A 14,355-nucleotide genomic window follows, 5' to 3' on the forward strand; every position below is an offset into this window, starting at 1 on the left:
GAAGCGGAAATGGCCACTGGGCCGCGGTTGAGGCTGAAGGCTTGGCGCCAGGTGAGGCGGCGGTCGCGCTGGGAGCTTCAGCGGGAAGCTGGGACCTGGGTGGAGACGGAGGCTGAACCCCCTGGCCCTGTGCTGTTCGGCCCTGGGAGGAGCGGGGCAGGACGGGCTTCCCCGGGAGCGGGGTTCCGGAGTGCGTGTAGGTTTCGCTGGGCGGCAGGAACGGCCCGTTCCACGCTCCCTTCTCCCACTTGCAGGGATGGGCTCCAAGGCCAAGAAGCGCGTGGTGCTGCCCACCCGCCCGGCGCCCCCCACGGTGGAGCAGATCCTGGAAGACGTGCGGGGGGCGCCCGCCGAGGACCTAGTCTTCACCGCCGTGGCCCGGGAAGGTAAGGGGAGCCCAGGTCGGGCAGGGGAGAGGCGGCCCAGAGACCCCAGCAGGAAGGGGCGGGGGAAGCGCCTGGCTGCCTTTAAGACATATTGGCAGAGTTAAGTAGTCAGGACGGAGACTGTCTGGCCCTACAGTGCCAAAAATACGTAGGTCTGGCCTTTTGCAGAAAACGTGTGTCCACCCGTTGTTCAGAAGGTTGGAAGCACATGAGTTGTAGGGTGAATTTTGTGTTCCACTCTGTGACGTTCGTGTATTCATTCAACAAACCTTCATTGAGAACCTCTTGTGGGCCAGGTTCTGGTCTAAGCACTGAGGTGGATAGGTGCTCAAAAAAGATGGAAGTGCCTGGGACTTCCCTGGCTGTCGAATGGTGAAGACTCGGCGCTTCCACTGCAGGCGCCACGGGTTCGCTTCCGGGTCGGGGAACTCAGATCCCTCCTGCTGCGCGGCGTGGCCAAGGGGGTGGGGAAGTGCGTGCCCTCGGGCCATTCTAGTGGGTAGAAACATTCAATATGTAAGGCTTGTGGGACGATAGAAAGTGAGAAACGCTTTGGGGCTTTGTTTTTTTGTTGCTGTTTGTTTGTTTTGGGTTTGTCTTTGTGTCTTTTTTTAAAGTTGAAGTATAGTTGATTTACAATGTTTTGTTAACTCCTGATGTACAGCAAAGGGACTCAGTTATACATACATATACATTCTTCTTCATATTCTTTCCCATTATGGTTTATCACAGGATATTGATTATGGTTCCCTGTGCTCTACAGTAGGACCTTGTTGTTTATACATTTTGTATATAATACTTTACATCTGCTAATCCCAAACTCCCAGTTCGTCCCTTCCTCGCCCTGCCTGCCTCCCCTTTGGCAAACACAGTTCTGTTCTCTATGTCTGTGAGTCTGTTTCTGTTTCGTAGATAAGCTCATTTGGGTTGTTTTTTTTCTTGTCTTTTTTTTTTTGGCCGTGCTGTTCCGGCATGTGGGATCTTAGTTCCCCGACCAGGGATCGAACCCATGCCCCCTGCAGTGGAAGTGTGGAGTCTTAACCACGGGGCCACCAGGGAAGTCCAATTTGGGTCATATTTTATTTTTTTTTATTTTTTAAATTTTAAAAATATTTATTGATTAACAAACATTTATTGAGTATATATGGTGTACTGCTATAAAGTGAATGGTGTTTTGTGGGTTTTTTTATTAATTTATTTTATTTTTGGCTGCACTGGGTCTCCGTTGCTGCACGCAGGCCTCTCTCTAGTTGCAGCAAGTGGGGGCCACTCCTCGCTGTGGTGCGCGGGCTTCTTGCTGAGGTGGCTTCTCTTGTTGCAGAGCATGAGCTCTAGAGCGCGGGCTCAGTAGTTGTGGTGCGCGGGCCCAGCCGCTCCACGGCGTGTGGGATCTTCCTGGACCAGGGCCCAAACCTGTGTCCCCTGCATTGGCAGGCGGATTCTTTTTTTTTTTGCGGTACGCGGGCCTCTCACTGTTGTGGCCTCTCCCGTTGCGGAGCACAGGCTCTAGACGCGCAGGCTCAGTGGCCATGGCTCACGGGCCTAGCCGCTCCGCAGCACGTGGGATCCTCCCGGACCAGGGCACGAACCCATGTCCCCTGCATCGGCAGGTGGACTCTCAACCACTGTGCCACCAGGGAAGCCCTGGGTCATGTTTTAGATTCCACATATAAGTGATATATAGTTTCTGTCCTTTTTTTTCTGACTTACTTCACTTAGTATGATAATCTCTAGGTCCATCCATGTTGCTGCAAATGGCATTATTTCATCCTTTTTATGGCTGAGTAGTATTCCAGTGTGTGTGTGTGTGTGTGTGTGTGTGTGTGTGTGTGTGTGTGTGTGTGTGTACACACACACACACACACGCCCATATCTTCTTTATCCATTCATCTGTTGATGGACATTTAGGTTGTTTCCATGTCTGGCTGTATGCCCAGGAGTGGGATTGCTGGATCATATGGTAGCTCTATTTTTAGTTTTTTGAGGAGCCTCCATAGTGTTTTCCACAGTGGCTACACCAACTTACATTCTCACCAACAGTGTAGGAGGATTCCCTCTTCTCCACACCCTCTCCAGCATTTATTGTTTGTAGACTTTTTTTTTTGGCTGCGTTGGGTCTTCATTGCTCTGCGCGGGCTTTCTCTAGTTGGGGCGAGCGGGGGCTATTCTTTGTTGCAGTGTGTGGCTTCTCACTGCAATGGCACGGGCTCTAGGCACACGGCTTCAGTAGTTGTGCCTTGCGGGCTCAGTACTTGTGGCACACGGGCTTAGCTGCTCCGCGGCATGTGGGATCTTCCCGGACCAGGGCTCAAACCCGTGTCCCCTGCATTGGCAGGCGGATTCTTAACGACTGCGCCACCAGGGAAGCCCCGTTTGTAGACTTTTTAATGATGGCCATTCTGACTGGTGTGACTTGATACCTCATTGTGGTTTTGATTTGCATTTCACTAATAATTAACAACGTTGAGCATCTTTTCATGTGCCTGTTGGCCATCTGTATGTCTTCTTTGAAGACATGTCTATTTAGGTCCCCTGCCCTTTTTTTTTTTTTTTTTTTTTTTTTTGCTGTACGCGGGCCTCTCACTGCTGCGGCCTCTCCCGTTGCGGAGCACAGGCTCCGGACACACAGGCTCCGCGGCCATGGCTCGCGGGCCCAGCCGCTCCGCGGCATGTGGGATCTTCCGGGATCGGGGCACGAACCCGTGTCCCCTGCATCGGCAGGCGGACTCTCAACCACTGCGCCACCAGGGAAGCCCCCCTGCCCATTTTTTGATTGGGCTGTTTTGTTTTTTTGATTTAGTTGTATGAACTGTTTGTATATTTTGGAGATTAAGCCTTTGTCAGTCGCATCATTTGCAAATATTTTCTCCCATTCCATAGGTTGACTTTTTCTTTGATGGTTTCCTTTGCTGTACAAAAGCTTGTGAGTTTGATGAGGCCCCATCTGTTTATTATTTATTATTTTATTTCTATTATTCATTTATTTATATATTTTTGTCTGCATTCGGTCTTTGTTGTGCCACATGGGATCTTCATTGAGGCACGCGGGCTTCTCTCTAGTGTGGTGCATGGGCTCCAGGGTGCGTGGGCTCTGTAGTTTGCGGCACATGAGCTCTAGTTGAGGCGCGCAAGCTCAGTAGTTTGCGGCATGTGGGATCTTAGTTCCCCCACCAGGGATCAAACCCTCATTCCCTGCATTGGAAGGCAGATTTTTTACCACTGGACCACCAGGGAAGTCCCAGTTTTGCTTTTATTTCTGTTGCTTTGGGAGACTGACCTAAGGAAATATTGGTACCATTTATGTAAGAGAATGTTTTGCCTGTGCTTTCTTCTCGAAGTTGTATCGTGTCATATCTTATATTTAAGTCTTTGAGCCATGTTGAGTTTATTTTGTGTATGGTGTGAAGGAGTGTTCTAACTTCACTGATTTACACGCGGCTGTGGGACAATTTTTTTTTTCTTAATAGTAAAAAAAAGAAAATTCCGTTCTTTGTTCCATGTGGCCACATTTCAAGGGCTCAGGAGCCCCTGGTGGCTTAGCTAGGCGTTTCCATCACTTGGAACGTCGTGTTGGACGGGGCAGCCCGAGGAACAGGAGCCGTATTTATCCCTGGCCCGCGGCTGGGTCTTCAGAGGCCACTTGAGCCGCAACTTAAGGATCCTGGGCCCAGTTCCCCCATGAGCAGTGCTGGGGCCACTCGAGGGCTAGGGGCTTCGCCTGCCGGCCTGTGTTCACATCTAGGGCTATACCTGGCCTCCGTGTGCACTGTCTGCCCTTTCCCACCTTGTTACTAAAGCAGATAAAGTGATTTTTAGTTAAATGCCAGCGTTTCTGGGCCTGTTTGTAGATAAGGGAACCAGGCAGAGCAGAGAGGACCTTGACATGTCTCCAGGTGGCCCTGAAACCTGTGCTTTTCCTGCCCTGGTCCCCCCGCCCCCCGCCACGCCCTTTAGGAAGCGTGGTCATTGGGAAATGTGCGTCCATGCCCTCCTGGCCTCCTCTCACCTCCCTGATTGCTGAGAGCACAGGTGAGGCCGGCTGGCTCATGGTCAGGGCCAAGGCCCTTTCCAGGAGCTGGAGCCCACTCCCAGGTGGGGCCGAGGGACGGTGGAGTCTGGCCTTTACTGTGACCTGTCCCCTTCGGTCCACTGCTTTCTTTGGGGGGTAAACTGAGTCCCCTGTGTGGCCAGCAGGCAGTGATGCTGCCATGCCCTGTCCCCAGAGCCCCCAGCCCCCTCTGGGAGGGCCGAGGACACTGAGGCCCAGCAGGAGCAGCTCTACCAGCAGAGTCGGGTCTACGTGGCCACGAACCAGCGGCTGTGGCGTGCGGGCGCCCAGCTGAAGCAGCGGCGTGAGGAGCTGTGGCGGGCGCGCGAGGAGCTGGAGCAGGAGGTCAGCCACGTGGGCCAGGTGGCTCTGCCGGGTGCCGCGGCCACCACCTCCTTGGGCTGACCCGGCTCCCCGGGGCCTCGGGGCCTCCGCTCGACACCTGGCCCGGCGCACCTCACCTGACACCTGGCCCCTGGGTCCTGGAACCAGGGTCCAGGCTCTCTGTTCCGCGGCCTAGGCACGCCTGGCACCCAGAGACCCCGGGGGACACAGCCCACCCAGGGGGTGGGACTGCCTCAGCCAGGCACAGGCCGCTCCCCGAGGGTGAGGTCCAGGTTGTGCGCATGCCCCTCACCCTGAGGAGCCCCAACTGGACTTTCTGCGGGGCCCAGCCCCCGAGGGCCCTCCGTCCATCCTCCCTTCCTTCCTCTGGCGACCCTGCTTCACTGCCCCCGCCATCAGGCTGAACTGGTGGGACCCACCCTCTGCTTCTGCCTTCTCTGTGTGAACTGGGGGGCCCCAGGGGTCCCAGAAGAGGGCGGGGAGTTCAGTGTCCTCCCTGACACGTAGTGGCTAAGGTTATGTGAGGAGCTGTGGCCGCCCCAGGGCCCAGATCTGAGATGGGGCCTCGCGGTGGGTGCCACCCCTCAGGGCCCCCGGCACCCCGACCCAGGGCCTGGGTGCTCCCCCAGGGCACTTGTCCGTCCGTCAGCTGTGGGGTTCTGTCACACGGGGGCGCCATGAGAGGACGTGGTGGTCAGTCCACTGCCCCGGGCCATCACCCAGCTGCCCTCCTGTCCATGCACCTTCGTCTGCGGACAGGTGGGTGGTGGGGCAGGAGAGGATCTTGAAAAGGGCATCACCCTAAAACACCCATCCCATGAAGACCAGAGAAGCAGTAGGCCGGCGGGAGGTGGCCCCGGAGCCAGGCCCGTTGTGGGTGAGCCCGAGTCGCTCTGATGAAATCCCCGTGTGTAGCTGCCTGAACGGTGCCCCCATAGACTGCTCCTTTGCAGGGTCCCCAGAAGCTCAGGGCAGTGCTGGGACCCAGCACGCAGGGCCCTGACAAGGGAGACCCTGCGCATCCCAGGAAGAAAGAGTGTCTGCTTCACCCTCAGAGACCCCAAAACTGGAGACTTGACCTTAGAGGCTCCGGTGTCAAGAAAGTGCGGGCTTGTCTCTAGTGGCAGCAGTGGACGCCGGGCTGCCTCCTCCAGGGTGCGCTGGCTAACAGCGGGTCCTTGGGGTGAGCTGCTTCCCCTCTCCCTGCCCGGCCTGGCCTCCGGGTGGGGCCGCCTGTCTTTGGGGCACTGTCCACCCTCCGGATCACCCCCCCCCCCCCGGCAACAGGCAGAGACACTCCACTGACTCCTGCCGGGTGCCTCCCCCTGTGCCTGTTCTGAGCGCTCTCCCTGTACCCCCGGGTCACGCTGGGGCTCAGCCCTCGGGCGTCCCCTCGCGTCCTCGCGGTTGTGGGCAGCGAGGCTGTGCAGGCAGCACGTGGACCCCCACCCCGGCTTGTCCCCTCTGGAAACGGGCGCAGGCATTGTGGAGCGCAACTCAATAGCTGTTTATTAAAGGTGCATGTGAGACGCCTGGTTCCGCGGCCTCCTTCCGCCAGATGATGGCTTTACGGTTGGGGGGACGGGATGGGACAGGGCTGTACGTATTTACACATGTCCGGTGGCATTGCAGACCCAGGAGGGAGACGCAGGGTAGAGGGGGAGCCTAGACAGCTGGGCTCGGGCAGCAGCCGGCAGGGTGGCAGGGGTCAGGTGATGCACCAAATCCAGCACCCAGCTCGTGGTGTCCGTCTGCCCCTGGGCCGAGGTCTGGGAGTGGGTGCCCTGTGTCCCCTCAGCGGGTGGCCAGGCGGCATCCTGAGGGCTTCAGACTTTGGTCCTCCAGCTCCTGCCTCAGATGACTGTCCAGCAACCACCAGTGCCTTCCTCCAGGAAGCCCATCTTCTCAGTGCCCTGGGCCCCCATTGGCCTGCTGGGCTGGGTGATGAGGTGTGGCTGGCCCCGCTGCAGGGGTTGGAAAAGGCAGAGGTGGCCCTGACAGGATGGCCCCGGCCTGGGGAGAGAATGCCTGGGCCAGACAGAGGGCAGCGGGGGCGGCCGGGGAGGGTCCTCTGCCCCCAGTCATGGTGGCTGCGCTGCTTGCCTAGAGGTAGCTCTGGGAGTTCGCCCCACGGCCCACGTGGGGAGACAGGCACACAGTGGCCAGAGCGCCGCCCGGGTCTCCCAGTGCGGGGGGCTCCCACCCCGGCCCTCATGGCTGGGCGAACTGGGGTGGGTCCCCCTTTTCCAGGAGAGGCTGGCCTGTGGTGGGGGCGCAGCATCCTTCAGCCCCCATATCTGAGAAGGTGCTCGGAAGACCCCCCAGTCCCGCCCTTCTGGCTACTGACAGGGACTGGGGGCCGGGGGCGGCCGGTATCTGAGACGCGTCTGATCCTGATCCGCCTGGGGGCCCGGTTCCTGGCACCCTGCTCAGCCCCCGGCCTCCTCCGCTGCTGCCGGCTGGCCCTCCACAGGAGGGGCACATGGTGCAGCCCTTCCCGTGCGCTGCGTCCAGGCCCTCAGGCAGAGTCCTGGCGCCTGTCCTGCAGGACGGTGTGTCGGGTGTGAGGAAGAGGTTGCAGCGAGTCTGTGTGTCTCAGCGGCGGTACAGTGTCCGAGGGAGGGGAGGGACAGTCGGTGGCCCCCGGGGTGGAGATGGGGCCTCTCCAGCACCTCCTCTTGACTCAGCCCTGATCCCTCTCCTCTCAGAGAAGGGACGGACACCGGCACAGGGTCCCCGGCCCCAGGAGAAGCTCTGCAGGGCGACTGTGACTGCAGATCCGCGGGGCGGCAGCCCCAGAGCCGGGTTCTGCAGGGAGGCGGTGGGCGGCTCTTCGTGCAGGTGTGCCGGGGCTCCCCCTCCGCCTCCTCTGGGACCAGCTCCCTCAAGCACCTGTGGGCTCCAGGGCCCCCCGCCTCCGAGTCCCACAGCTGTGCTGGACCTCAGGGAGGAGGCCGTGCCCGCACGGAGCCCACAGATCCAGGGCTTCCCGCGTCGCAAAGGAGACTGAGATCGAAAAGGGAAAGGCCGGGGGCCGGGCGGGCGCCTCGCGGGACGTCCTCCCTTAGAGTGCAGTCCAGGCCCAGCGGCGGGGCGGTCAGCCGGGCCCCGGCCTCCCCTCGGTGCCCCGCCCGCCTCGGCCAGAGCCCTCGCTGCACGCCTGCCTCTCCTTGTTCCTTACGAGGTTGCGGGGGTGCTGTGTCCAGACCACCCCCGGCCAGTCCAGGGGTGCTCCAGGCTCCCTACGCTCGCCGTCTCGGGTGGGGCTGCCTTTCTGTGGGGCTCAACCACGCCCCTCCCCCGTGCCCCCCGCTGAGGCTGAACAGGCAGGCGAACCGGCTATGCCCTGGTGAACAAATTACTCAGCCTTGCCCGGAATTACAGGCTTCCTGCTGCGCCTGCTCTGCCACAGTTGCCTGCCGCTGCTCCCAGCTGGCAGGCTCCCGTCCCCCACGTCGGCGGGCGGGAACTGTCACCTCCCTACGGCTCCCCGGAGGGGAGGGGAGGGGGTGTGGTGCTGATGCTGGGCCCGGTGGGGTCAGGAGCCCAGGAGGGCACTGCCGAGGACAGCCCCAGCCAGGAGGGTGGTCTCCGCGTAGGGGCCAGGCTGGGACGGCGCCCTCGTGGGCGCCCCCTGGCGGGGACGCAAGGTCCACCCTGCAGCTCACTTTCCTTGCGGAGCCCCCTGGGCACGGAAGCAAGCGTCTACGCAGTGAGGGTGGGGCCCGTACGGGCAGGGCAGAGGCTCAGAGGGCGGGGGCCCGGGTGGGCAGGCGGGTGCTGGGACCACCCTCGGGGCCGCCAGACGGCCCTGGGCCGGGAGAGGACGTTCTGGAAGGCCAGTCCCGGCCACTATCCCAGGAGGCCGGTAGGGACAGGGGCGGGGGCTTTTTCCACGGCAGAGTCAGTGGTGGCTGCCACCATGGGGCTGGGCACGTAGTTGAAGGGGGGGACGCGGGCGGAGCGGCTGGGGGAACCGTGTCGGCTGGCGGGGACGAAGGGGCCGGGGGCGGGCGCCTTGGCGGGGCCCGGCCCGTCCACGTCGCTGCCGAGGAGAAGGGAGGGGGCGCCGCCGGTCGTGGCCTGTGGGGTTGCCCAGCTCTCCAGGCTCGGGGACGTGCTCGAGTTGGTCTTGGCAGCCGCGAAGTCCTCGGTCTGGACCACGGCGTCGCTGGTCTTGCGCTGCGGAGGGCCTGTGGGGCCGTCCTCCGGTGAGGAGCCCAACAGGGGCAGGGCGCGGGGGGGCAGTGTGCTCCGCAGGATGTGCGGGACGTCCTCGTCCCGGATGCGACGCCACGTGGTGCCCGGTGCGGCCTCCCCGGTGCTGCTGCGGGGCGTGTTGTCCGCCACAGGCCCAGGGGCGGGGGCGTCGGGCCCGCGGGCCACACTGATGTGAGGCAGGGAGGCGTGGCGCTTGACCGTCTCGGGCCGGGCGGCCGGCGTGCGGACCGGCAGGCGAGATGGGCTCTCAGAGCTGGTGCGCCGGGGCGGCCGCTCGCCCAGGCCGGGCCGGGCCGTGGGGGGCCGCTGGGGGGCGGGAGCCTGCCGGGGGGCCGCCCGCAGCTCATCACAGCGCGAGGAGCATAGGAAGACGGCGGGTAGCGCAGGCCGGCCGCGGCGGGGCAGGCCGGCCTGGGCAGCCGGGGTGGCGGCCTCGTCGGCGGACAGTTCAGTGCGTCGGCGGCGCAGCAGGCCCGGTGACTCCTTGATGAAGGTCAGCTGCCGCCGGAAACCGGAGCGGTCAGAGGCCTCGCTGCCGCTGGAGCGGGCGGAGGCCACACGCACCAGCCCTGGGCGGCCCCCTCGGGCCCTTGGATCTGGCTCTGGGGCTGCCCTGGCCAGGGGTGGCGGCCCCCGCCTAGTGGGCCTCTGCATGAAGGGGATCCGCACGGGCGACTTCTGTGTCTTGTGCTGCTTGGCCAGCAGGGCCCGAGCGGGAGTCTTGGTTGCGGGGGAGGCCCCGGGGCCGGGCAGGGGTCCTGCGGCCTGGGCGGCCAGGGGTGACCTCCTCGGCAGAGGCTGTGAGGCCGGGGAGGTCTGGGAGGAGCTCGATGAGGGGGTCTTGGCGAGGCGGGCGGGTGGCGTGGCGCTCCTCTGAGGGGGGCTCAGCGCTGCCAGCTCCGAGATCTTGCCGGGTCGGTGCAGGCTTCGAGACCGCTGCTGCCCCGGGCCGGGGATTTTGGCGGGGGCTGCTGGCTGCACTGGACTTCGGGCTCCTGTCTTTCTTGGCACACTGCGGGGCCCAGGGGCACCTTTGGGCTGGGCCCGGGTGGCTGAGCTGGGCATGTAGATCACCGTCCGTCCCCGGAGCACGGCTGGCACCCTGGACGCGGCCTTCTGAGTGCCACGTGGCTTCTCCAGGCCACCGCTGCGCTGGGCCAGAGCCCTGTCCCGTTTCTCTGGTTGCATGGCACTGCCCGCCTGGCCCTCTGCCCTTGGCCGTAGCCCCTTCCTGTGCAGGGGAGGTTGCAGGGTGGAGCCCACCGACCGCCCTGAGGCAAAGGACAGCACGGAGTCGGACTCGGAGGAGGCCTCGCAGGTGGCCGCTGCCGCTGCCTGGTGTAGCCACGTGACGATGGAGTTGGCCCCCTCCTGGATGGCGCGCCACTCGACGCTGTCCAGGTCTGAGGCGTGGTCCGAGCCCGCCGCCTCCTCACTGTGCTCCCGGGGCCCCTCTGCTGGCCTCTTCTCCTGCTGCACCGCTCTGGACTGGCGGCACCCTGGGCCAGACACCTGGGGCCGGCGCCTGGGCACGGCTGAGCCAGTGCAGCGCCGGAGCAGCTCTGCCTCGGCCCGCGGGCGGGGGGCGCCGTCCCGCCTGCCCCTGGGGCCTGGGTTCTTGGTGACCCCTGGCTCGCGGGCTCGGGGCCGGCTGTCCGCGTGCTCAAAGGGCTCAGGCTCGCTCAGGGAGCTGGCGGAGGAGCTCAGGGAGTAGCATGGTGGCGTCTCATCAGCGATGAAGCTGGGCTGGGTCCGGGTGGGCAGCGCAACCTTGGGCGCAGTGACCTTGGGCACAGCGACCTTGGGCGGTGCGACCTTGGGCACAGCCTGCACCTCCTTCCTGCCACCAGCCGGGAACTCCCTCTTCACCGCGCGGGGGATCGCAGATGCCCGCTGCGGGGGTACCACCACCGCTGCTGCGGACGGCTCCTCGTCTGAGTCGTTGCCGTAGAAGCAGTACACTGCCTCCTCGGTGGGCGTCGTGAGGCACAGAGACTGCAGGGCCCCTTCCCCACGCGCCCGGCCTGGGCGGGAGCTGTCCCTGTCCCTGCAGGCGCTCGGGGGCCGGCAGAGGGGCAGCTCCAGCCCTGCACGGCTCCTGCCAGCCCCGAGGGGCTGCTCTGTGCTCTGGGGCTGCTCTGTGCTCCGGCCCGTGCCCCCCGCCCTGTGCCAGTGCCCGGCGGGCTGCCTGGTGGGGGCGGCACGGCCCGCAGCCTTCTGCCCCTGCGCAGGCCCGCCGTCCCCTGGGGGTCCCTGCAGTGTCTCCTCACTGAGGGAGGTGGCGCTAGAGAAGGTGACCGGTGTGCCCTCGGCCGAATCGGTGCAGGACTCATCCTCCCGTGCCGGGGCGGGCACCAGCATATAGACAGGCACGGGCAGGGTGCGGTGGCCAGGCACCAGCGCCGAGGCCACCTTGCGGAGCCGGGCGGGCACGGACCCACCCAGGCACTCGCGCAGCAGCTCCAGGTCCCGGTCGGTGGATGTTGGCCCTTCGAGGCGGCCGCCAGCCTCATCCCGCCGGCGGTGCCCGGGGCCCACGCCTCCTGCACTGCTGCGCTCAGGGCAGGCCGGGGGCAGCAGCCGCAGCTCCACGTCCTTCTGCACGTAGAGCTCGTGCAGGGCCAGCGCGCTCAGGCTGGAAGCACACGAGAAGTTCTCGTCGGGCTTCTCCACGGTGAAGCGCACGCTGCCTGCGTCCAGCTCGGACGGCAGCCGGCAGCGTTCCCGGCAGTCGGCGATGTCCAGGAAGCGCTTCACGTAGCTCTCCCACTGCAGGCTGAACTGGGTGACCTCACGCTCACTCGGCGGCGCGGGGGCCGGTGGGGGCGTCTTGCTGCGGCTCGGTGGCATGGTCTGCCCAGGGCTGTCGGGCAGCTCGCTGGGGCTGACTGTACCACTGCCCAGCCCGCTGCACGGGTCGCTGGCGACAGAGCTGGCGATGGATGGGCTCTCGAAGCTGCCCAGTGAGCTGACCGAGCTGCAGCGGCTCAGCACCAGCGGCGTCTCCTGCACGCAGTTCTCAGACGAGCTGGATGGTGTGGCATCCTCCACCCCCAGGCCCCGGCCCCGCTGAGGCACCGGGATGGCCATGGGCAGGGAGGCGGCCCCCGGCCCCTGCCAGGCCCCGTCCAGCCCGGCCTCGCTGGGGCCGGCCTCCTCCAGCCCCTCCAGGGACAAGTCGCTGTCGTCCAGGTCCCCGGCCTCACTGGGCCCTGGGCGGCCAGCCGAGGACAGTGAGGACAGGGAGCTGCAGCGGGACAGGCAGAGGGGCGCCTTCTCTGCCGCCAGCTTCTCGGGCACCTTGCTCAGGTCCTCTACGGCCAGCCAGGCCTGTTTCCGGGCTCTGGGGGCCAGGGACCCTGCACCCGCTCTGGCGGTGCCCTCAAGCAGCGGCACATGCTGGTAGGTGGGTGACAGCTTGATGGTGCACACGCGGGCATCTGTGGCCGCGGTGTCCCGGGCCTTGGGCTCAACCTGGCCACTGGGCAGGTTGAGGTCAAGCCGGCTGGGCCGCGCCCGGCCGCACAGGGGTCCCTCGCAATGCTCGGCCAGCGCGGCCAGCGAGCAGGGCTGCGAGTGCTCACGGGGACAGTGCCCGTCGCTGATGCTGCCGCTGTTAAGACTGTCGTTGGAGAGGCTGGCGTGGGCTGCCTTGAGCCGCAGCAGCGGGTGAGCCCGGCCGCCGGTCTCTCGCCGCCCCGCCTCGGGCCCCCGGCAAGGGGAGCAGGAGTGCGCGCGGCCCTCCTGCGGGGCCTCCTGCCCAGGATCCCCAGAGCTGAGGCTGAAGCTGTCATCGGATGAGGTGTGCAGGGCTGAGATGTCCTCCACCAGCCGGTCGATGCGTGCCACTGCCAGTGCCAGCTTGGCCTTGGCCCTGGCTGCAACAGCTGCCTCCCCGCCGGCCTCCTTCTCGGACTCCAGGCCGCCCCGGTGGGCGGGCGGGGCGCGGGCCAGCGCCTGGCCCTGCAGGAAGGGGCTGCCCAGGAAGAGGGGCAGCACGGCGGGGCTGGCGGGCTCAGCAGTGGCGGCAGCAGCAGTGGCCAGGGAGGGTGCGTCGTCATCATCGAAGCAGCCTGAGTCGGAAGCGTAGTCCTGGGCCAGGCCGTCCAGGTGGCGCAGGGGCGGCAGCGGCTTCTTGGAGGCAGCCTCAGCCTCGGGCAGGCCCTGCTTCTCCAGGTGGTCGAGCGCCTGCGCCAGGTGCCGCGCGTCTAGCGCGGCCTCCAGCGCCCGCTGCTTGCGCACGTACAGGCTGGGCGCACAGGCGCCGGGGGAGACGGCGGTAGCCGCCGCCTGGTACTTGGCGGGCCGGTGGGCCAGCAGGTTGCGCAGGGCAGCGGCGCTGCCCATGGCGATCATCTTGTGCTTGGAGTGCACCAGGTTGCGCAGCATGCCCACAGCGCCCAGGTCCCACAGCAGCTCCTGGTCACCGGCGCTGCGGGCCGACAGGTTCCAGAGCGTGCCGCATGCGTTGCTCACGATGGTCAGGCTGTGCGACGTCAGGTGCTGCAGCAGCGTCTGCAGGCAGTTGTGGTCCCGCAGCACCTGCCTGCGGGGGCCCGAGGGGTGAGGAGGGGCGGGAGGGGTGCGTCAGGCCCCCTGCCCAGCCCGGACCCCAGCCCACCGGCCGCGTGCCCGCTGACAGGACCGTGGCCACGTGGGGCAAGTCAAAACAGAAGGTGCCCAGGTAACTTTGCATTTCAAAGGAAGGGATATATTTTTAGTAAAAGCATGTCCCAAATATTGAATGCACTGTACTTGTGTGAAAGCTTTCATTTATTAATGTCAACAAACTATTTATGAAACAATACTAATGTGTTAATATTATTTTTTAAAATGAAATTTCATTAAAACCATCTCATTTTATTTCTTTAATTTTTATTTTACATTGGAGTACAGCTGATTTACAGTGTTGCGTTACTTTCAGGTGTACAGCTAAGTGATTCAGTTATACATATACATATATCCGTTCCTTTTCAGATTCTTTTCCCATTTAGGTTATTACAGACTATTGATTGGAGTTCCCTGTGCTACACAGTAGGTCCTGTTGATTACCTATTTTATGTATAGTAGTGTATAGTATAACTCATTTTAGGGCACCTAAATCTTGTGATATTTGGGATATATATACTAAAGACAGATTTCTGTTTGCTTTTAAAAATACTAAGTATTGTTTCTTAATTATTGGCATTACTAGTAAATAAATGTTTTATTTTACATGGTAAGATCTTTAGCACAAGTATCTCCCATGCAACATTCGGGGATAGTGTTTTTAAAAGAAAACAAAAATCTAAGTATTGTTTGTTAATTATTAGTAAATTAATGTTTTATTTTAATTGATAAAGTCTTTAGCACAAG

General features: G+C 62.9%; 2 protein-coding genes across 4 annotated transcripts in view; one reads left to right on the forward strand and one right to left on the reverse strand.

Moving 5' to 3' along the window:
• On the forward strand, positions 1-6,306 carry C3H19orf25 (chromosome 3 C19orf25 homolog). Its single transcript, XM_060094742.1, has 3 exons — positions 1-51; positions 255-386; positions 4,610-6,306. Exons 2-3 carry the CDS (start codon positions 257-259, stop codon positions 4,837-4,839), a joined length of 360 nt encoding a protein of 119 aa, XP_059950725.1. The 5' UTR covers positions 1-51; positions 255-256; the 3' UTR covers positions 4,840-6,306.
• Positions 6,271-14,355, reverse strand: part of APC2 (APC regulator of WNT signaling pathway 2) — a 27,121-nt gene continuing 19,036 nt past the window's right edge. For all 3 annotated transcript variants that reach the window (XM_060094740.1, XM_060094739.1, XM_060094741.1), the window contains one exon: positions 6,271-13,546. In XM_060094740.1, coding sequence (XP_059950723.1) covers positions 8,632-13,546 — 4,915 coding nt within the window. In that variant the 3' untranslated portion in view covers positions 6,271-8,631. The remainder of the gene's footprint in view (positions 13,547-14,355) is intronic.

The sequence above is a fragment of the Mesoplodon densirostris genome, chromosome 3 (genome assembly GCF_025265405.1).
Source record: "Mesoplodon densirostris isolate mMesDen1 chromosome 3, mMesDen1 primary haplotype, whole genome shotgun sequence".
Taxonomy (NCBI): domain Eukaryota; kingdom Metazoa; phylum Chordata; class Mammalia; order Artiodactyla; family Ziphiidae; genus Mesoplodon; species Mesoplodon densirostris.